Raw genomic sequence first — 23273 nt, 5'->3', positions numbered from 1 at the left:
CCATAGACACAACTGATTAACTCAGGAGAATATTGATGAATTAATGATGAGAAAATGATATCAATGTCAGTGGAAGTTAAATTGAAAAAAAAAAAAAATGGTTTTCAACAAAATATCTCACAGAGTATTTGTTTTTAATCATCATATATATGCATTTACTGACTTTCCTTGTATGCTGAACAGCAACCGAACAGATCAAGCAAGATCAAACTGTATCCTTGTAACAAAATATAAGTCCTTATAATTAACAAATATAAGCTGTTATAAACAAGGCTTTAGCACGGCCATATTAATTTGGTCAGATATGCATTTAAACCTTGTCAACATGTACACTCTACTGAATAACTTCAACTACGACAAGGCATTTTCAACATATTTAGAAAAAGAAGTCAATCTAATCATTCTTAAATCTAACTTGTTTAAATAAAACAAATTATGAGATATTAGGTGTAATGGTAAAATTTACATGATAATTTCAAACCATTTTGTTTTAATTATAAATTTTTTAAAAAATATTCTGCTGAAAAGAATACAAGAAATCTTGACATTATTTCTTTTAAAGTTCACATAAAAGCTACTCATTAAAGTTTTAATTACAAGTTTATATAAACTTTTAATTGTGCATTATAACTGACAACGTATAATAATGGATTTCTTAGCTAAATTATATTAAATTTGGTATGCTGCATTTAACAGAGAATATTTTTGCAAAATATTATTTTAAATGATGATACTATGGAAGTTGTAGCTATTAGAAACTGAGTAATGTATATACTTGTGGATGAAACTGCATCCAAGTGTATTGTCTACACTACTAACTAATTTAGTATGTAAATTTCAAGAAAATTCTTTTTAATTGTAAAAACGTAACTATTTAATAAAAAAACAAGATATGTATTTTTGATGGAAAATAAGTGATATGTAGGTATTAAAAGCATTACTTTAGAACCTGCTTCAATCGTTTTGTATGTCATTAACATTAATAATATTTTTTTCAATCAATGACTTTATTCAATATGTGTACATTATTTTAAATACTTGTAAAAATAAATCTATCGACCAAATTATTAATAATTATAAAAAAAAAAATTACATCGACAGGAATAAAAAATTCAAATAAACGTTAGCTATACCAAACATTACACTGTTTAACACTGTGTGAGAATTCAATATTTAATTTTTTCCAAAATATAATTTTTTAACTTCACTTCATATACTAAACATAGATGACCTAACTTTTTCCTTCCCTCAAAAAACTGAATTACTTCACTATAGCGATATTTTAATTGTTTTAGATTCTTAAAAAAAATACAGACATAAAACTTATTAACATACAAGTATCAAAGTTAGAATGCAAAAAGTATACCTTGTCATCAGGCATTTTAAGTATACGTGTCAATACAAGCAGCAACAAGCATGTCCAAGCTTCACGATGAGCTTCAGACTGAAGATTAAGAAAATAGCTTAGAGCTTCACGACAGATATCCAAAAGTCGAGATTGGACTGTTGGCCATGAATTACTGTGCGATTCATCACTTGCCATTTTAAAAAGTATTCTTAATACACAAGCAAGACTCTGTGTTTCTTGTTGTAAGAGATTTGGCTTCGCTGATCCTTTGAAACCTAGAATAGAATAAAATATTTAAAAACTGAAATGTATTTAAAAACTACATTTCATTAAACACAATGAGAAATGTATTAAAATATAATATTTGTATATTTTTTCAAGATGTAATACAATTTCAACCGAATAAATGATACCAGTTATATAACTCTTATTTTAAAAGAATTTAAAAATTTCAGAAAAAAGACATGGAACCAGGAAACTAAGTATAATAATTTTCCATATAACAATTTTTTTTATTAAAATACCAAAATTATTTCAACAAGTTTAGTAAAGAATAACAAGTAATCTTATTTGAACAAAACTGTTATTAGGATAATCATTGTTATTATATTTTCTATGTTGCGACTATTTTCTATGTTGGGTATTTTCTATAATGTAACACCATTATAATTTCTATGTTGTGTACAGTTTATCTTTCTTAGCTTCATTCTTTTATTACATGTTGATGCGTTTCAGAATACCTCCATAGTCAAAACTAATTGTACTTGTACTTTTAAATTTCTGTTAGTCTTTATGTAACATTTAGTCAATGCCCCTCCCTATATTTGATGTCATGCTTTTCTGGCTTCTTCTTGTTTGATATTAACGGTTGGTTATACTTATCTCTTAATTTTATTTAATTTAAATTTAATTTTATTTCTTGCTTTCAGTAAATTAAGGTTCTTGATAAGGACATCCACTTGATTGTTGATCTATTCATTTATGATTGTTTTATTGTTACTTTTTAACTTCCACTTTTATTCTATATTTTTCCCTCTATGAATCATGAGACCTTGCCGATTGTAAGGTGCAACCACATTGGAGAGGTACCTGTTGAGAGCCAGACTAAGGAATGATTCCTGAAAGAGGGCAGCAGCTCTTTCAGTAGTTGTTAAGGGCATAGGTTAGAACAACTTAAATGGTCATATCAACATCACTCAATCCTCTGAGTACTGCACAGCTGAAAGCCATAGCAAAACTATTTTTTCCAAGAAAATGTAGCTCTCTGCATTTTTCATATAACAAAGCTGGAGGCGCCTTCATTGATAAAATATTCGAGGTAAACTAGTCCACCGTTTAGATCTCCAGTGGGGACTACTAAGGAAGGGGTCATCAGAAAATTAAAATGAGATGGAGTGTGGAATGTTAGAACTCTAAAAAAGGTTGGTAGGTTAGAAAATTTAAAGAGGGAAATAGATAGGTTAATTGTAGATGTAGTAGGAATTAGTGAGGTTCGGTGGGAATAGGAAAATTGACTTTTGGTCAGATGATTTTAGAATAATTAACTCAGCTTCAAATAATGAGCAGGCAGGAGTAGATTTTGTAATGAACAAGAAAATAGGGAAGAGTATACAGTATTTCAAAATACATAGCGATAGAATCACTGTAATAAGGATAAAATTGAAACCTAAACCGACAATGATTGTTAACTTCTATAAGCCTACAAGCGCCCATGATGATGATGAAGTAGTGTGTATACGAAGAAATTGATGAAGCAATTAAACACATAAAAGGGGATGAAAATTTAATAATAGTTGGAGATTGGAACACAAGCATTGGAGAAGGCAAGGAAGGAAATATAGTGGGTGAATATGGGCTGGGCAAAAGGAATGAAAGAGGAGACCAACTAACAGAGTTTTGCATGAAGTATAATTTAGTAATTGCTAATACCCAGTTTAAAAATCATAACAGAAGAATATACATATGGAAAAAGCCAGGTAATACTGCAAGGTATTAGATTTACATCATGGTTAAGCAAAGATTTAGACATCAACTCATTGACTGCAAAACTTACCCTGGAACAGATATTGATAACCACCATAATTTAATGATAATGAAATGTAGATTGGGATTTAAAAACCTGAAACAAAGGTGTTAGATGATATGATGGAATTTAGAGAAGCTTAAGGAAGAGAAGGTAAAAAAGATTTTTGAGGAGGACATCGCAAGAGGTCCGAGTAAAAAAAGATAAGGTAGAAAATGTAGAAGAATGAGAGAATGTTAAAAAGGAAATTCTTAAATCAGCAGAAACGAACTTAGGCGGAATAAAGAGAACTGATAGAAAACCTTGGATATTAGAAGATACATTGCAGCTGATGGATGAGCGTAGAAAATATAAGAATGCTAGTGATGAAGAAGGTAAAAGGAACTATTGACAATTAAGAAATACTATAAACAGGAAGTGCAAACTAGCGAAAGAAGAGTAGATTAAAGAAAAGTGTTCAGAAGTGGAAAGAGAAGTGAAGATTGGTAAAATAGACAAAGTATATAGGAAAGTTAAGGAAAATTTTGTGGAAGATAAATTAAAATCTAATAATGTGTTAAACAAAGATGGTACGCTGATTTATAATATGAAAGGAAGTCGATAGGTGGGTGGAATATATTGAAGAGTTATGCGGAGGAAATTATTTAGAAAATGGTGTTATATAGGAAGAAGAAGTTGAAGAGGATGAAAGGGGAGAAACAATACTGAGATCTGAATTTAAGAAAGCATTAAATGATTTGAATGGCAGTAAGGCTCCTGAAATAGACAGAATACTTGTAGAATTACTGTGCAGTGCAGGTGAGGAAGTGATTGATACATTGAACAAACTGGTGTGTAATATTTATGAAAAAGGGGAAGTTCCATCAGACATCAAAAAGAATATTATAGTAATGATACCAAAGAAAGCAGGAGCAGATAAATATGAAGAATACAGAACAATTAGCTTAACTAGCCATGCATCAAAAATCTTAACTAGAATTCTCTACAGAAGAATTGAGAGAAAAGTGGAAGAGAAGTGTTAGGAGAAGACCAATTTGCTTTCAGGAAAAATATAGGGACAAGAGAAGCAATTTTAGGGCTCAGATTAATAGCAGAAGAAAGATTAAAGAAAAACAAACCAACATACTTGGCATTTATAGACCTAGAAAAGGCATTCAATAACGTAGACTGGAATAAAATGTTCAGATTTTAACAAAATTAGGGTTCAAATACAGAGATAGAAGAACAATTGCTAATATTTACAGGAACTAAATAGCAACAGTAATAATTGAAGAACATAAGAAAGAAGCCGTAATAAGAAAGGGAGTCCGACAAGGATGTTCCTTATCGCCGTTACGTTTTAATCTTTACATAGAACTAGCAGTTAATGATGTTAAAGAACAATTTAGATCCGGAGTAACAGAACAAGGTGAAAAGATAAAGATGCTATGATTTGCTGATGATATAGTAATTCTAGCTGAGAGTAAAAAGGATTTAGAAGGAAGAATGAACGACATGGATGAAGTCCTACGCAAGAACTACCACATGAAAATAAACAAGAACAAAACGAAAGTAATGAAATATATTAGAAATAACCAAGATGAACCACTGAATGTAATAATAGGAAGAGAAAAGATTATAGAGGTAGAAGAATTTTGTTATTTGTAGAATTACTAAAGATGGACGAGGCAGGAGCAATATAAAATGCCGAATAGCACAAGCTAAACGAGCCTTCAGTCAGAAATATAATTTGTTCATATCAAAAATTAATTTAAATGTCAGGAAAAGATTTTTGAAAGTATATGTTTGGCGCGTCGCTTTATATGGAAGTGAAACTTGGACGATCGGAGTATCTGCGAAGAAAAGATTAGAAGCTTTTGAAATGCGGTGCTATAGGAGAATGTTAAAAATCAGACGGGTGGATAAAGTGACAAATGAAGAGGTATTGCGGCAAATAGATGAAGAAAGAAGCATTTGGAAAAATATAGTTAAAAGAAGAGACAGACTTATAGGCCAGATACTTAGGCATCCTGGAATAGTCGCTTTAATATTGGAAGGACAGGTAGAAGGAAAAAATTGTGCAGGCAGACAACATTTGGAATATGTAAAAAAATTGTTAAAGTATAGGATGTAAGAGGTATACCGAAATGAAATGACTAGGCACTAGATAGGGAATCTTGAATGGCTGCATCAAACCAGTCAAACGACTGAAGAAAAAAAAATACACTATATTTAATAAAGAATTGTTTTATCAGGTAAGTTTCCTTCCCAGTAAATGTTAATTTACTTCTTTTAAAGTTTCTTTACTGTTTGTTGCTTTAATTTTGTTTGTTTTAAAGGAAAAAAAATAAATGAAAATTTACTGGAATTAGATTTTTTTTTTTATTAATAAGTACTAGTTATTTTGGTTTGACTAGAAAATTATAACCATTTAAAAAACGATTTAAATGATAACTGAACTGTTTTCTATGTAAGGGTGAAGGTCTCACAAATTGAAAAATAACTACATAAAACTTCTTTTGATTTATTTTAACAATAAATCAAAATTACACATAAGACTTTAAATGAAATTAACATAATGTTAAATACCTTCAACAACTGCCATTTAGATTGAATTCATATAAAACTAATTGTAACAAGAAGGTAACTCTCTCTGGTTTAACATAATTTTTAACTAAACTTAATCTTAACTGAGTCAATTGTACCTGAACTTTAGGAGAATCTTCATGATTTTATAACGAAAAAATCATTTATATTAAGGACAGTCAACACATAATGTCTACTGAATTAAATACAGCTTATATACACTATCCAAATATAAAGTAAAAGGCAAACAGAGGATGTAATTAATTCACGTAGTAAATAAGAACACCAGTAGGTTGAATTCTCAACAGCAGCAATAAGCGACAAAAGAAACTGTATGTTCATCCTTCCTGCCAGATTCAAGTTGCAGAGACTGGTAAAATGCTACACAAATTTTAAGTTGACTTTGTTAACCTAATAAAATATAACTAATGTAAAGAACAGAGATATCAGAGGCAAAATCTTACAAAAAAACCTGAATTTTGATTTAGCTACAAAACCATGATAGACACAAAAAAATGTTGCAAAGCAAGTAAAAAAACATCCTGTTAAAAAATGTGTACATAATACAATTGCAATACTTAAATTAAATGGCAGTTAATTTTAATGCAATTATATCATACTAAATACAATACCTGCTTTCCAAAGAAGATTTCTACGTTCATGATTAGAATTAAAGGCTTTAGCAAATCGATGTGACTGTAATAAACAATCAGTAAGTAAAAGAAGATGTTTACAGCTTAGATTTCTATACATTCCCTGTTCTTCACGCTGTTGTTCAGACAAACTCTTATCTTCTCTGTGCAATAGATCAGCCTGAATAAACGGAAGAAAAGGCAAATTTATAAAATATTGTTATTGGAAATGATACCAGTCCAACCAAATTACACTTGGAGAAAAAAAAAATTGTTACCTGGACTTTTATAAGTGGAAATGGTAAAAGGGTGAAAAAAATTTTCCAGTACAAAAGTTGTAGATCACGCAAAAATCTACAATTTTTGTAGAGGTCATTTTTTAATATAACCTCAAAATTTCGAAGAAAAATGCAAAAAATCTTTTTTTTCTCATTTTTTATTTTTCATTTCCACAAAAAATAATTTAATTTTGACGAACTTGGTGGAAGTATAACTTTCTGTGTCGTAAATAACCACAAATTATTTTGACGTCAGCTTTTGCCGGAAATCGCAATAATACCATTTTTCATGTAATTATTTTCAAACTGATTTTCTTGGAATAAAAAAATAATTTAGCTACCCTACTGCTATACTTTGAATAACATCATATTAAAACAAAACAATTATCAACAAAGCCAAAAGATTAGAATGAGCCATATAAACAGAAATATCTTTCAAATATACTGAAACAGAAAAGTAAGAGATCGGTGTAACAACAATTAAGAAATTCAAATTATCACTAATTATTGGAATCTATCGAGATTACATTTCAAGTATAATAAATGATCAGTAGGAGGCTTGTCATATCAGATGTATTATGTTATTCAATTGAGCACATTGCAGTATTAGTTTTGAATAAACATATTTTATTTCATAATATACTAGCTGACCAAGCAAAGCTTCGCTGTTGCTGGATTTGTATATATATATATATATATATATATATATATATACACATATAGATTAAATTATCACAATTGAAAGTTTGATAAAACATTAAAAAACTGAACATTACAGGACTTCACACAATTTAACCTTCAACTTTTATCCTATTTCTTTCTCCCTTTTCCAATTTTCCACTTCCCTTCTTTCCCCTTTCCCATTTTCCCTGTGCATAAATTGGTCCAGTAGTTTTTTAGTCTACAGCTGACACACATACAAACATTATAAATTATATATATATATATACACAGAAGAAGAAAGTCTGTATGTATATCTGTTTATTTGTTTTGTAAATACCTTGACACTGACGCCACCTAGCGGTTATAGTTTTTGCAAAAATGTTTCTTTTCATGTAACTGATATATATTCTAAATATGATCCAAATTGGACCACAAATACAATTTTTCAAAATATCTCAACCCCAGTGTCACCTAGCGGGTTCAAACTAATTGAGAAATTTCACAGGCATCCTCACAACTCAACAAAGTTTCATCACAATCAGATGAATGGCATAGGAATGCATACAGTACAAACAAACATTCATTTTTATATATATAAGATTTCTAGAATGTTACATAATTATTTTATGAATGTAGTTAATTCAATTTTATGTTTCTTTAATTGCTTCAATTACTTATTGCGAATAAAATGTTATTACTTAAGAAACAAGTAAAACAGAAATAAACACACAATAAATTATGATGAAAGTATTATTTAAAAGATGTTCCTTCAAGTTTTACAGAGAATGTTCATGCAACAGGACAAAGTCTTTTTTATGAAGCTACTAAAAATTATAACACAGATTGGACAAAATGTATCGCAGTAGGTAGTTATGGTGTAAAGGTGATAACAGAAAATAACAGTAGATTTCTGAAAAATTAAAAGATTGTATTATACCAAAGACAGAATGGATGCACTGCTCCTTCACAGATCTGCTCTTGCCACAAAAAATATGCTGCAAAATCTCAAATTCTTTGAAAAATGGTTAATTTTATTAAAAGTCAGCCATTACAGAATAGGCTCTTTGCTAAACCATGCAATGAAATGGGTGAAAAGAAAAAAATCTCTTTTATCCATAAAGAAGTCACATGGGAAAGTGTTAACCCAGTTATTAGAATTGTGAGATAAATTAATAATATTTTTCCAGAATAAATTAATGCCATTCTCAATGTTTTTTACATAATGAGTATATGTTGCTGATGGCTTACTTAGCCGATGTATTTTTGCACTTAGTATGACTTGAATGATAATTTACAAGGACATGATAAAAACATTGTATTAATATAGAGAAAGTTCACGCTTTCATTAAGAAGCTTGATATCTGCATTATCCACCTTTAAATTAAAAATTTTGATGTTTCCATTCACTTCTGATTATATTGAGAAAAATTTGGATGAAGAAGACGCTATTATTCACCAGTTCAGAGAGTATGAAAATGAAATTTGCTTGAGGTAAAAATTTAGTTGGCAGAGTATCCTGGAAGATAAAAATGATTTCTCAAAGAGATGGGTACTAAATCCAGCTGCATAGTTACCAGTTGAGATTTATGACCAGCTCATCGAAATGTCTATAGATAAAATGTTACAATTACAATTCACATCTGAAAATTTAGATACGTTTTGGCTTGCTCATCAAAGTGAATATGAAAATTTGGTCAGAAACATTGAAAATATTAATCCCTTTTGCCACATCCTACCTCTGTGAAAAGGGTTTTTCATCTATGTTTGCGATAAAATCTAAATATAGGATTCATCTTTTATCAGCATGAAAACAATTGGCTTTTGTGTGTGCTTTTAGTATAGATTTACATATGGAGAAACTTTTAAATGAAAAACAAATGGAACCATTAATTTATTTTCTTAAATAAATTAAATACATTCTTAAATTTAATAAATGTAAGTAAAATGTTTATAATAAAAGATTTTTTATCATAAAATGATTTCACTAGAACCTTAGAACTCTCGATTTTGAAATCAGCGATGATAAGTTGATTTTGAATTGCAATGATAAGTTCAGCACTAGACCAACCTGGTGAGGTATTTCTCAACTCCTGTTATAACTTGCTCAGAAAATTCTCAACTTGATCAACCAGATGATGAGGTCTCCTGCAAATGCACGCGAGCTTTCTTTCTGATCTGCAGACATTTTTGGAACAATGTGTCAACAAATGTAATGCATATTCAAATCAGAGAAAATTATGCATGGAAAAATTATGACAACTTTTTACTATAACCAAACTATCAAGGAAATGGTGTCAGTACACCATTTCCTTGATAGTTTTTCTTCTAGAACTCACAACATTTTCAACAAGCTCAATATTTTCTTTATTTGTTCTTGTGTGAAACCGTAAGTGTTACAGGAAGGCGTGGGGATCATGCTTACTCAAATCGGTTAATCTGATAGTTGAGGATATTAAATTATGGTAGGTGGTTTTGGTTGGAAGAGGCCATACAAAGGCAATAGAAAGTTGTGTAAATACACTGATGGAAATGTCTGCCGAGGTATTTGCATCGGTGGCATCCTGATAGAGGCCAAACTGATGACTGTAATGTGTTATCAGGTTTAGAGGGTCTAAAAGACAACCTCTGGTAAAGCCCATTAGGGGTGGGACAGAGGGGTGGTATGGTGACTGTGATCATCACAAGATGGGTGCCTTCCCCTATGGGGGTACGGATGCTCAACTACTGGCATTTTTCACTGCAACAAACATGATACAAATCAAACAGCTTTAGTATTGCTGTAAGTGAAACAGGAAACATGTGGTTCGGCTGTGTTGTGAAATCAAGAATGCTGCCAGTATAAAAAAAACCACAAATTCCCTTATTATGATTGCTATTTTAAAATGTATAAAACTATTCTGGAAACCTTTTGAACTTAACTTTTTTTAATTATTAGCCTCATATAAATTTACAACATGCAGTGAAACTGCGCCTTCAATTTTATTTAATTTTAGTGATCAACAGAAAGTGGTTCATTAAATATAACCTTGGAAATTAGCATTTTACTCCTTACTTTGCACTCTTTAATTTCCAAGACTTACTTCCCAAGATGTTTCAGGGGCTGGAGAATCATGAGGTTATAGGGGATGCAGTTTACAAACTTATTAGTCAGTTGTAGATTTTAAGTAATTTCCTATTGTTACCTGTGCTAATGCTAAGTTCTCCTGATCTTCTTTCCTTGATGTTGCAGGATAGAAAACAATATTGTCAATCGTTTGTATTAACTCTAATTGTACAACACACTTGATCAATAAACCAGAAAATACTGAACTTATCTGAAAAACAAAAAAAATACAATGAAAATATACGAAACTATAAATGTAATTTTCATGCTGCTAATTTATCTAATTTAATAAAAAAACAGAAGTTTACAACTGACATTAAATAATTAGTCCTTTATAACAATTAAAACAGAAAATCTGATCTGGTACAAACAAAATATAGACTTAAATTTTTGGTTAATCTCTCTCATTCTATATATTTTTTCATCTCTGTAAATTAATACTTAATGAGTTGCATTTTTTAAATAATGACATCCATCCATCTAATACGAAGAGTATTTCAAGTATAAACAAACATGTACCTCAGATCTTACAGCTCCATGAATGTAGTAAAAAGTGTACTTTTCTCTTTGCGATTTACAGTTATTTTATTTTGTTAATGCAAAATTGTTAAATATTTGTTTAAAAATAAACAAATATTCTTTACTACTATTAAAGAATTATTATAAAGGACATATTATTTCCTGTATGAATTCAAACAGAAACAGAATTCATTGATTTATTATAGTAATGTTACCATTCTGAATTTCTGAATTGATTTTTATTTTTGAACATGTAGTTTCTATAAAGCAGTTTTATTGTTTGTCATAAATAATAAATACTAAGGAATACTAAACATAATTTGAAGTACACATTGAAGGATGAACTCTTTCTATTTTGAAGTATCTTTAATTTTTTACCATTAATGTGTTTTATGCAAATTAATTACTTACACAAGTATTTCACTTGTGTAAAAACTCATGTTACAATTAATAAGGAATTTTAAATGTAATAACACATTCAGGATCACCATTCACTAATATTCTAATCACATTTTTTTTTCTAATACAAATGAGACTATCATCAATTAACATTCATGAAATTGATCTTGCTCAGATACTTCTGTACTTATATATTTGGCAAGGAAAGGTACCAAACAATATTCACACATCACTTTATCTGATGTGCATCAAATGAACCAAGATGTATTTTCTTAGTAAATTCTTTCTCATAGAAAACAAACATCTCTAGACATTAAAGGGTTGTAGAACCAGAAAAAAAAACAAATAAAAATTTCAGCACAGGAGGTAGAGAGGATACATATATTAAAAATGCTAAGCAATGTGTGTGTTAGTTAATGCAGTGGTACCCAAAATTTACACCTTGGACTTCCTCATATAGGCAAAATATTACACTATTTTCTTCAATTTCAATTCAATGTCATAGGATGCTACACAGTTGGTGTAAACCACTTTATTGTGGGTTGTGAAGTTTGATTCTTTGCCTGGTGGCTGTTGCATTGTCACTTATGCCAATGACGGGCTGCTGCTGGTCGAAAGATGTTCATGGAATGAGATTGAAATCTGCACCTCTTGGGCGTGCAGGATACTTGAGCTGTGGGGCCATAAACATAAGATGGCATTCAGCCTGGATAAAATCAAGATGATGCCGTTGAAGGGCCATTTGGGTACGATGCAGTAGGTCCATGTTTCAACATCAGGCTATCGAATTTGATATGTTCAGGTTCAGAAGTACCTTGGGGTGCTCTTTGACAAAGAGGAGTAAATGCTACTTTGTTTTAAGGAGCGGTTACAGTACCTTCTTTGGTATTCAATGTGTGGTTAATATTGGGTCTGAATTTTAAGACTATGACTATCATCTATAAGGGTGTGTGTGAGGCATTGTGTTGTATGCCACACCTGTTTGGGCGGATAGGCTAAAATTTAAAACTTTTATGGACATTTTATAAAGGGCTCAGCATCTTTTGTTGTTAACAGTGACAGGTAGTTACCATACAATTTCTTGTGAGGCTGTCCTGGTGATTGCTGGAGTAAAGCCTACTGATGTTCTTGCGCTTGAGCATCAACGCTATTTTGCAAAGAAGTTGGGTCAACTAATTTCTGCTAGAATTAGGATTGAGAATGATGGATTTCAACTATGGTAAACAAGGTGGGATGAGATGGCTGTCACATGCATGGTCTTTTTCCTGATGTGAGAAGTATGCAAGGCACCTCATGGGTGTTTTCTAAAGAGTATATAACTCAAGTTTCTTTTGAGTCATGGTGCTTTTAGGGATAGGTTGGCTCATTTCAGCCTGGCTGACTCGGATCTGTGTCTGTGGTGTGGCATATTAAGACGATGCGTTTCATGTTTTATAAGTCTGTCATTGGTATGATGAAACACGATTAGAGGTAGTGAAGTAGCTCTGGGATACTGGGTCCACTTTAGATTTAAATGTTAAATGGAAAAGCTGGGTCGAATAGTCAATTGTGGAGAACATCATGAAATATTTGGTTCTTCAATGAGTTACAAAGGGCATATAGGATGGGGAGTTCAGGTTACCCGGGTGGTTAGGGACTGCTTGGGCGTTCTCTTGTTGCCAAGATAGGTGCTCTGTAGTAGTTTGTTTTTGCGGTTATTTCGTGGGTAGGGCTATAGCTCAAAATTTAAATATTTTCTACTCAGTTCTGTTCATTTGAGCAGTTTTTTTAATTTAGTTTTGTGTTTATTGACAGTACGTTCTTACACCAATGGAAATGCCATTCGTGACACTTACATTGGTGACATCCTGACGGAAGTCAAGCTGTTAACTGAGAGATGTTATTCAATCTGTGGGTTAAGAAGATGATCTCCGGTAAAGCCTATCAGAGCTAAGAATGGAGGGGGTGGCATGGCGACCGGAATTGTCACGTAGCAGGATCTTCCCCTTCGGGGTGAGGATGATACCTCAAGTGATTTATGCTGTTCCAACAAAATATCTTAAATTACACATTAAATTCACCCCGTCTGAACCTACATGATTTTCAATGTCTATTTAAAGATTTTGGTGCTAATATTACAGCAATACATTCAACTTAGGATTTAAGAGCTATACACAAGATTTATAAATATGTACACGTATTGAAATATGAAGTAATGGTTTTATTGTAAAATAAATATTACAAAAAGACACAAAATAAAGCTATAAGAATACCTTTGTATTTGAAACATCATCATTTGAATTAACACTGAAGGAACTACTTGATCTCTTCAGTATTCCCGGTCTAGTCCCATCAACCTAAAATAATAGATTTTTATCAACTGCTTTGAATTTTTATTTATCAAAAGTGACAAATAATAAATAAATATAAAAACATAGATTACAAAACCATTCACATATATATTAAATCTGGTATAGGCGAATAAAGCAACTTTTACTCTTTTTCATAATTAATAACTATTATCTGTTGTCATTCTTCATCCAAAAAAGTTACATCAAAACAAAGGAAGTTTATAGATTGAACAATTTTTTAAGTTTTACAATAACAATATGTCTAGAAAAATAATACAGAGTAAACCAACAAAGCTAGCATTTATAGTTAGTTTTTAATTACTGCATTGACAACCTTTTATAATTATAATAAATTTAAAATACTTATAGAGTTACACTAATCCACATATCTGACCTCGGGCTGTGTTGAATTTTGCAATGATCCGCTGAGAAGTTCACAAGGTATTGTACATCTAAACATGTCTAACATACATTGGCACGTCTTATCCCAAGTATCTTCATCAAATTTATGTCCATTACTTATAACTAAATTTTCTAAACAATTTGTTCCAGATCTGGCTAACTGTTCGTTCGCTGAAAATATATAATAACTTAAATTAATACAATAATATTAAGATTTTTACAGGAATAACAAAGTAATGATTACCATAAAAACTATTACCACTGATATTAATGAACTAGTAGGAGTAAACACCGGTTGACACATCAAAGTTTGAAATTTTTTTTAATGCGCAAATTTTAATTTCTTTATCTACTCAAAAAGAGAATTTTACTCATATTTTTAACATAGTGTACATTCTGTTTTATCAGTTATCAATATCAATAAAGGAACTTCAAAATGGTACTTTTTAAAACAGAATTTATCAGGCGAGAGAAGTCATTTTAACTTCAGTGATGAATTTACATGATATACATGTAGTTACACAAACAAATAGGTGCTTTGACACAATATCTTGAATTATACTGTGATTGTTTTAAAATATTTAAAATACATATCCGAGATACAGTTAGAATATTTGGAAAATAAGATACATTTCTAACAATTATAAATAATTAAAAAAATCAACATTATTGCTAATCTAAGGATAGAGTGACATTTTTCAATCGGTAAGTTCTGTTAATCTCCTGTTTAGTGGTTAGTTTATTACTTATGATAAATATGAAAATGTAAGTATTTGTATTGTGATAAAATAGAAAAGAACTTGATTCAAATTATTAAAAACAATTATTTTTATTCTATCATGTAAAAATATTCTACAACAATCAAAATTTTGTGATCCACATGATTTGTATAATTAAAGACTATTTGTTGTCTATATCAACCATAAAAAATGTTACAGATATAAAAAAAAATTGATGAAAGAAACAAAAATAAAACATGAAAGAAGCATATTTGAATGTTTTGACTGTGAATTGAAAATTTACCTGAATGTCATCATATAATCCTAGTGTAATTCTTCTATGTTTAGTATTTCAGCACATATATAATCAATCTTTTATGTTACAATTTACAAAGATTAAATTAAATGATTATGTATATTATCAACTGTTTACTCCAGAAATACAAACCCCGGAACCCTACTATTAAAGAATGAAAATAAACTGGCCCATATCAAGAAAGACAATGCAGAAATCCTAAACCTCAACACCAACACTCACATCAACCCTCCTACAATAAAAGAAGTCTACCAAGCACTGGATGAGATGAAAAATTACAAAAGTAGCAGGAAAAGATCAGACTTTTGTAAAGATCTGGAAACATGCAGGAAGATCAGCAAAATTGTTGTTTATCAACAGCTCATCAACATCTGGATCGCAGAACTACCACAACATTGGACAGCCCTCATCCATCCACTACACAAGCAGACAAAACAGACCCTAACAATTACAGGAGAATCTCACTCCTACACACAACATAGAAAATTCTTTGAAGAATCCTCAACAGGATCGGTTCACAACTTGAGAAAGAACTGGGAGAATACCAGGGAGGTTACGGAGGAGCTGTCCAGACCAGATCATGATACCGGATCGTGGATACCGGTGTTCTTTGGTGGTTGGGTTTCAATTAACCACACATCTCAGGTACGGTCGAACTGAGAATGTACAAGAGTACACTTCATTTACACTCATACATATCATCCTCATTCATCCTCTGAAGAATTATCTAAACGGTAGTTACCGGAGGCTAAACAGGAAAAAGAAAGAAAAGACCAGATCATGAGTTTCAAGCTAAAAATGGATTACAACAGGAAAAGAAACAGAGGCCTAGTGATAACATTTGCACATTTCAAGAAAGCTTATGACTGCACCCACAGAGACTCCCTACTAAAAACATAACATAACATGGACTATATAACAAATTAATAAACATGATAAAACTGACCCTCACAAATACAAGTTAAAGGTAAAATTCAGAGGTGAGCTCTCGGAACCATTTGAGGCCAAAACAGGACTATGCCAAGGCGATGGGCTCTCACTATTGATCTGTGCTCTGGAAATGGTAATGAGGGAATGGTTCAAAAAATACCCCAAAATTAAAAATAGGCTGAAAAATAAAAAAAACTGTCTTTGTTTTGCCGAATAGGCACTGCTACCAAATGACATCAACAAAGCTAAATCACATATATTAGAGCTTCAAAACATTGTGAATAAAATTGGCCTCAAAATATCATTTGAAAAATCAGAAATTATGTTCCAAAAACCAACACGATTAAAAACAGTAATAAAATCAAAATAGGAACCTGATTTAAATACCTTGAAGAAATAATAAAAAAACCCTCAATCCAACTAAGAAAAAACCGAACTAGCTAAAGCTCAAAAATTAACCTGGACACTTAAAATAAATATGTCTATCAATAAACGCAAAAATAAGACATTTCAACATTCTTATGAAACCATAAGCCACTTTTGCAGCAGAAACCTTCTTTGACCTGAATGAACAATCAAGGACAAACTCCAGAAAATCAAAAGAAGAATTGGAAGAACCTGCATCAATAAAAAGCACAAGAAAGACGGGCAGTGGTGGATTATGCCCAACAAAGTCATGTACAAAGTGTTGAAACCCATCACTGATACCATGTTTAAGAGGAGACTAGGATTCTTCTGACATATCATGAGGATGCAAGATTCAAGACTCTGAAATGACACTAGTTTATTTTATTTTATTTTTTTTTGTCTTCAGTCATTTGACTGGTTTGATGCAGCTCTCCAAGATTCCCTATCTAGTGCTAGTTGTTTCATTTCAGTATACACTCTACATCCTACATCCCTAACAATTTGTTTTACATATTCCAAACGTTGCCTGCCTGCACAATTTTTTCCATCTACCTGTCCTTCCAATATTAAAGCGACTATTCCAGGATGCCTTAGTATGTGGCCTATAAGTCTGTCTCTTCTTTTAACTATATTTTTCCAAATGCTTCTTTCTTCATCTATTTGCCGCAATACCTCTTCATTTGTCACTTTATCCACCCGTCTGATTTTTAACATTCTCCTACAGCACCACATTTCAAAAGTTTCTAATTTTTTTTCTCAGGTACTCCTATCGTCCAAGTTTAACTTTCATATAAGCCACGATCCAAACATATACTTTAAAAAATATTTTCCTGACGTTTAAATTAATATTTGATGTAAACATATTATATTTCTGACTGAAAGTTCGTTTCGCTTGTGCTATTCGGCATTTTATATCGCTCCTGCTTCTTCCATCTTTAGTAATTCTACTTCCCAAATAACAAAATTCTTCTACCTCCATAATCTTTTCTCCTCCTATTTTCACATTCAGTGGTCCATCTTTGTTATTTCTACTACATTTCATTACTTTTGTTTTGTTCTTGTTTATTTTCATGCGATAGTTCTTGCGTAGGACTTCATCTATGCCGTTCATTGTTTCTTCTAAATCCTTTTTACTCTCGGCTAGAATTACTATATCATCAGCAAATCGTAGCATCTTTATCTTTTCACCTTGTACTGTTACTCTGAATCTAAATTGTTCTTTAACATCATTAACTGCTAGTTCCATGTAAAGATTAAAAAGTAACGGAGATAGGGAACATCCTTGTCGGACTCCCTTTCTTATTACGGCTTCTTTCTTATGTTCTTCAATTGTTACTGTTGCTGTTTGGTTCCTGTACATGTTAGCAATTGTTCTTCTATCTCTGTATTTGAACCGTAATTTTTTTAAAATGCTGAACATTTTATTCCAGTCTACGTTATCGAATGCCTTTTCTAGGTCTATAAACGCCAAGTATGTTGGTTTGTTTTTCTTTAATCTTCCTTCTACTATTAATCTGAGGCCTAAAATTGCTTCCCTTGTCCCTATACTTTTCCTGAAACCAAATTGGTCTTCTCCTAACACTTCCTCCACTCTCCTCTCAATTCTTCTGTATAGAATTCTAGTTAAGATTTTTGATGCACGACTAGTTAAACTAATTGTTCTGTATTCTTCACATTTATCTGCCCCTGCTTTTTTTGGTATCATTACTATAACACTTTTTTTGAAGTCTGATGGAAATTCCCCTTTTTCATAAATATTACACACCAGTTTGTATAATCTATCAATCGCTTCCTCACCTGCGCTGCGCAGTAATTCTACAGGTATTCCGTCTATTGCAGGAGCCTTTCTGCCATTTAAATCTTTTAATGCTCTCTTAAATTCAGATCTCAGTATTGTTTCTCCCATTTCAACCTCCTCTTCTTCTTCTATAACACCATTTTCTAATTCATTTCCTCCGTATAACTCTTCAATATATTCCACCCATCTATCGACTTTACCTTTCGTATTATCATCTTTGTTTAACACATTATTAGATTTTAATTTATGTACCCCAAAATTTTTCTTAACTTTCCTGTATGCTCCGTCTATTTTACCAATGTTCATTTCTCTTTCCACTTCTGAACACTTTTCTTTAATCCACTCTTTTTTCGCCAGTTTGCACTTCCTGTTTATAGCATTTCTTAATTGCCGATAGTTCCTTTTACTTTCTTCATCACTAGCATTCTTATATTTTCTACGTTCATCCATCAGCTGCAAAATATCGTCTGAAACCCTTTAACATTTAACATTAATAATAAAAGTAACGGAGACAGGGAACATCCTTGTCGGATTCCCTCTCTTATTACGGCTTCTTTCTTATGTTCTTCAATTATTACTGTTGCTGTTTGGTTCCTGTACATGTTAGCAATTGTTCTTCTATCTCTGTATTTGAACCCTAATTTTTTTAAAATGCTGAACATTTTATTCCAGTCTACGTTATCGAATGCCTTTTCTAGGTCTATAAACGCTAAGTATGTCGGTTTGTTTTTCTTTAATCTTCCTTCTACTATTAATCTGAGGCCTAAAATTGCTTCCCTTGTCCCTATACTTTTCCTAAAACCAAATTGGTCTTCTCGTAACACTTCTTCCACTCTCCTCTCAATTCTTCTGTATAGAATTCTAGTTAAGATTTTTGATGCATGACTAGTTAAACTAATTGTTCTGTATTCTTCACATTTATCTGCCCCTGCTTTCTTTGGTATCATGACTATAACACATTTTTTTGAAGTCTGACAGAAATTCCCCTTTTTCATAAATATTACACACCAGTTAGTATAATCTATCAATCGCTTCTTCACCTGCACTGTGCAGTAATTCTACAGGTATTCCGTCTATTCCAGGAGCCTTTCTGCCATTTAAATCTTTTAATGCTCTCTTAAATTCAGATTATTGTTTCTCCCATTTCATCCTCCTCAACTTCCTCTTTTTCCTCTGACTAGTACAGCACAATATTGACTTGGAAAATACCAAGAGAGGATGCAGATGGATCAGAGAAATAAGATTGAAGAAAATTGGCCTTACACCAGAAGACATTCCACATAATATAATATTAAACAAGAAAATAAAGAACAAAAACACTTGCTTCACATTGGAAAAAACCCACAAAACAAACATTTTCAACACTAGAAAGGACACAAAAATTGAAATGTATGAAAATGTAGTGGGAGGACCGCAAGGCCCGAACAGTCCCATTGAAGACGCTTGGATAATGGACTGACTAAAGTGATCCTATGCGGTAATAAAATATAACAACAATTTAGTTTGATTTTTTACATATAAAAACAATTGTTAAAAAACTTGTTTTCAACTACACTCTTATAACATAGACCAATTTAATAAAACTTTTTTTTGAACTTAATCATTATTTTACTTTCAGACGACAAACCGAAACAAACCTTATTAAAATCTTTTTAAAAACCTACTTCAAAATGTTTTCAGTCTCTTTGTTATCACCCTAAGCAACTGATGCTGTTGTTACTACTAGAGAAATAGGAAAAACTTGGTAGATATCTATTAACAATATGGATGAAAAATGCATGGGCTTTATAAAATGTTCACCTAATGTATTAATATGATTTTAATATATTTCATAATATTCAAGAACATCTTGTTTTGGAATATATAAACATACAAAATATATAATTATATGCTAAATGAATGGATACAATTAAAATCCAACATGCTTTCTGACTGCATTAAAAATGTGTCAGCCTATTTAAAAAAAAAAAAAAAATCACTGGCAGAATTAACTGATGCTAGTGTGAAAACAGCAGTATCAATACTTGAGGATGCTCATAAATAAGACTGAAAATGTTCTGAATTAAATCCTTAATCATATATTTACAGAAATTTATACACTTAAATTAATGCCTTCACTGACCAGTGTAGGCAATTAATAAATAAATTATAGAAAAAAATTATACAATTATAATAACAAGCATTGAAAACAATGATGATTGTTCTGAAATTATATATTATAATGTATTACTAACATTTTATGGAAAAATCTGTGAAAAAAATTAAGAACTGAAGTCATCTGGAGGTGGATTTAATACAGAATAAAAAGAAATGTATTAATAGTTTTGATATCGTTATAAAAGATATTCAACAAATTAAAATATACCTGCATCCACAGATAGACAAGAATTTATTATGCGGTTAAAAAAGCCTAAGCATTCAAGCCAAGGTAAATAGGTTAATAGTAAATGTAATAGCAGTAACTAGGTAGGTAACAATTTCCTAAATAAATCCAAATAGAGGGTAAAATAATATAGTAAAGCTTACCCTGCTGGACACACCACTGTAACTGTGTATATAATTCTTGGAGAAGAAGTGGACCCAAAACATCAAAATACTGACTGAAAACATCAACTATTGCGTAAAGAGCGTGATTACATGTTGTAGTCATCCATTCGGCTTTCTGTTAAAATAATTAATAAAAAAGTACATTTTATGAAAGTTACAAGATAGAAGGCTGAAAAACAAAACAATTTATCGCTCAGTACATGTAATAAGTAAATATTTTAATTTTAACAAAATTATAAAAACATAAAATACCTCTGTGTAATGCTCTGGTAACTTCATATTGTCAAAGATACGGAAAAGTACTTGGAAAAGATCACGCCACCAATGTTGTTTAAAGGCATCTCCATGTGTTTTAACTATTTCAAATAAAACCGTGAGTGCTCTTGTTCTAACATCTAACTTGCATCGACTGACAATACATGATAACTCAAACAATAAAGGAAACCAACCACGAACCCAAGACCTGTCTTCTTCATTTATGTTAGCATCTTCCATACAATGTTCATTGAACAACTGTAAAAAAAAAAACACTATCTAAAAAATTAGTTAAATTACATTACATTACTTAAACAAGCCATAAAATACTGTTTAAAATTTTTAGATTTTACATGTCATTACCTTTTTTCAAAACAAGTATAATTACACAAAATCACAATTCTTAATCAGAAAATTTTGAATCTTTTTCTTCTGTCTGTTAACAAAAATTTACCACAGGAATCTTGAGGTTATAAGGATGTGGTAAGATTAAATTTGTAGCATATGAGAAACATCTAGTCCAACCAAAAACTAAATCCAAAACCTTCTAAAGAAAAGGCAGAGTAGCTGCCACTCTACTAAGGTAAACAGTGAATTTCCAATATCAATGCAGCTTCTTAAAAGTTAAAGCAAATTTTATAAGAACTTACTACGGAAGACTACTTTCACTGCAATCAAGAGTTAATTTTAAAGTAAAATCCCATAAAATACTAACAACAGTTAAATAAATAAGAGGATTTTTAAAGATTATGTAGAGTGCATATTTTGCACAAATATAGAGGAAATTGCATTGCTAGGCCTTTCATATTCAAAAGGTCTAGGCTGAAATAGTGAGGATTAAATAATATTTGTAATAATGACTGAAAATTTGAAATTTAAAAAAAACGATGGGATGTCATTACTGAAAAGAGGTTGGTTGTTTGCAGCAGTGACAAATAAAAGTGGGTAGTGCACGTGTGAAAATCATTTCTCAAAATAGTTTTTCTTGGATGAATATGCATAACGTCTTAAAAGGAAAAATAAAAAAACCTAATTGATACTCTGAATAAAGTAATGATTAAAAAAAAAAATAACATAAAATTTAACTAATGTCATTAATAAAGATACTGCCTATGGATCTATGATTAGAAACCAGCTGATCAAATCAAAGTAAAAATATGTAATTACTATAAAGACAAAAAAAGAATCCTTTACCTGGGGTTTTCCATGGACACAATCTGCACATGTTCTTATTAGTCTAATTGCTTCCATGCTAGTATCTGGAAAACTTGCATTGCATGCAAATTCTGAAAGGCATTTTACTGCATCTTGAAATGAATCTATCATTATTGCAAAATGTTGAGCGTACAGATGATCTAAAATTCACAATCACAAAATAAAAAAATTACATTAGCTAAAGCAATAGCAATAGCTATGTACACATAAGATTAAAGGAAAATCAGAATAATTAATACAAATATCTACTATCATGTAAAAGGAGAGATTGTATAGAATCCCCATTCCCAAAAGCATTTCAACATAAAATACACACGAAAGGTAACAAAAAAATAGGTGTGCTAATACAAAAACAGTAATTAAACATTAACTTTGTACACCGTAACATAAGGATCAAGATAATAATAATAACATAGGTTGATTGCCAAAGGGCTCCATGAAAAAAAGCTAACAGCATTTCAACTTTTGGGATATAAAACGCTATTAAATAATAATGTTAATTACAAAATAAAATAACCTCATTCATAATTTTTCACAGTAAAAAAAAAAGTAATTTATAACTGTAAAATGCAAGCGAATTCTTTTATTAATTAGTCTCTTTACCGCTTTTAAAAAATACTCCTGCAAACGTTAAGTAACATATGTGTGTAACTTACACTGCATTATTTAACATAATGCACTGTTTTTCATAAAAGTGGGGTACGTAGGACATTGATTACATCTCTACCAAACTTTCTTATGGCTATGATATATATTAATCGGTGAAGTTTTAAATGGCGATGGCAGCTTTGATTATAAAGTTACTTCTCTGAGAATAATGATA

The 23273-nt window shown here is 31.0% G+C and overlaps 1 protein-coding gene across 1 annotated transcript in view; it reads right to left on the bottom strand.

The window, feature by feature from the left end:
* Positions 1 to 23273, bottom strand: part of Sec71 (ADP ribosylation factor guanine nucleotide exchange factor Sec71) — a 129161-nt gene that overhangs the window by 8339 nt on the left and 97549 nt on the right. Inside the window, exons 22-29 of the mRNA XM_075368854.1 lie at positions 22430 to 22590; positions 21233 to 21493; positions 20960 to 21095; positions 14255 to 14433; positions 13783 to 13866; positions 10692 to 10823; positions 6569 to 6749; positions 1367 to 1623 (exon numbers count right to left, since the gene is read on the bottom strand). Of these exons, the coding sequence (XP_075224969.1) occupies positions 1367 to 1623; positions 6569 to 6749; positions 10692 to 10823; positions 13783 to 13866; positions 14255 to 14433; positions 20960 to 21095; positions 21233 to 21493; positions 22430 to 22590 (1391 nt within the window). The remainder of the gene's footprint in view (positions 1 to 1366; positions 1624 to 6568; positions 6750 to 10691; positions 10824 to 13782; positions 13867 to 14254; positions 14434 to 20959; positions 21096 to 21232; positions 21494 to 22429; positions 22591 to 23273) is intronic.

This window comes from Lycorma delicatula, chromosome 6 (genome assembly GCF_047948215.1).
Source record: "Lycorma delicatula isolate Av1 chromosome 6, ASM4794821v1, whole genome shotgun sequence".
NCBI classification, from domain to species: Eukaryota; Metazoa; Arthropoda; class Insecta; order Hemiptera; family Fulgoridae; genus Lycorma; species Lycorma delicatula.
Note: the sequence above shows the minus strand (reverse complement) of the source record. Positions and strands in the feature narration are given on the sequence as shown.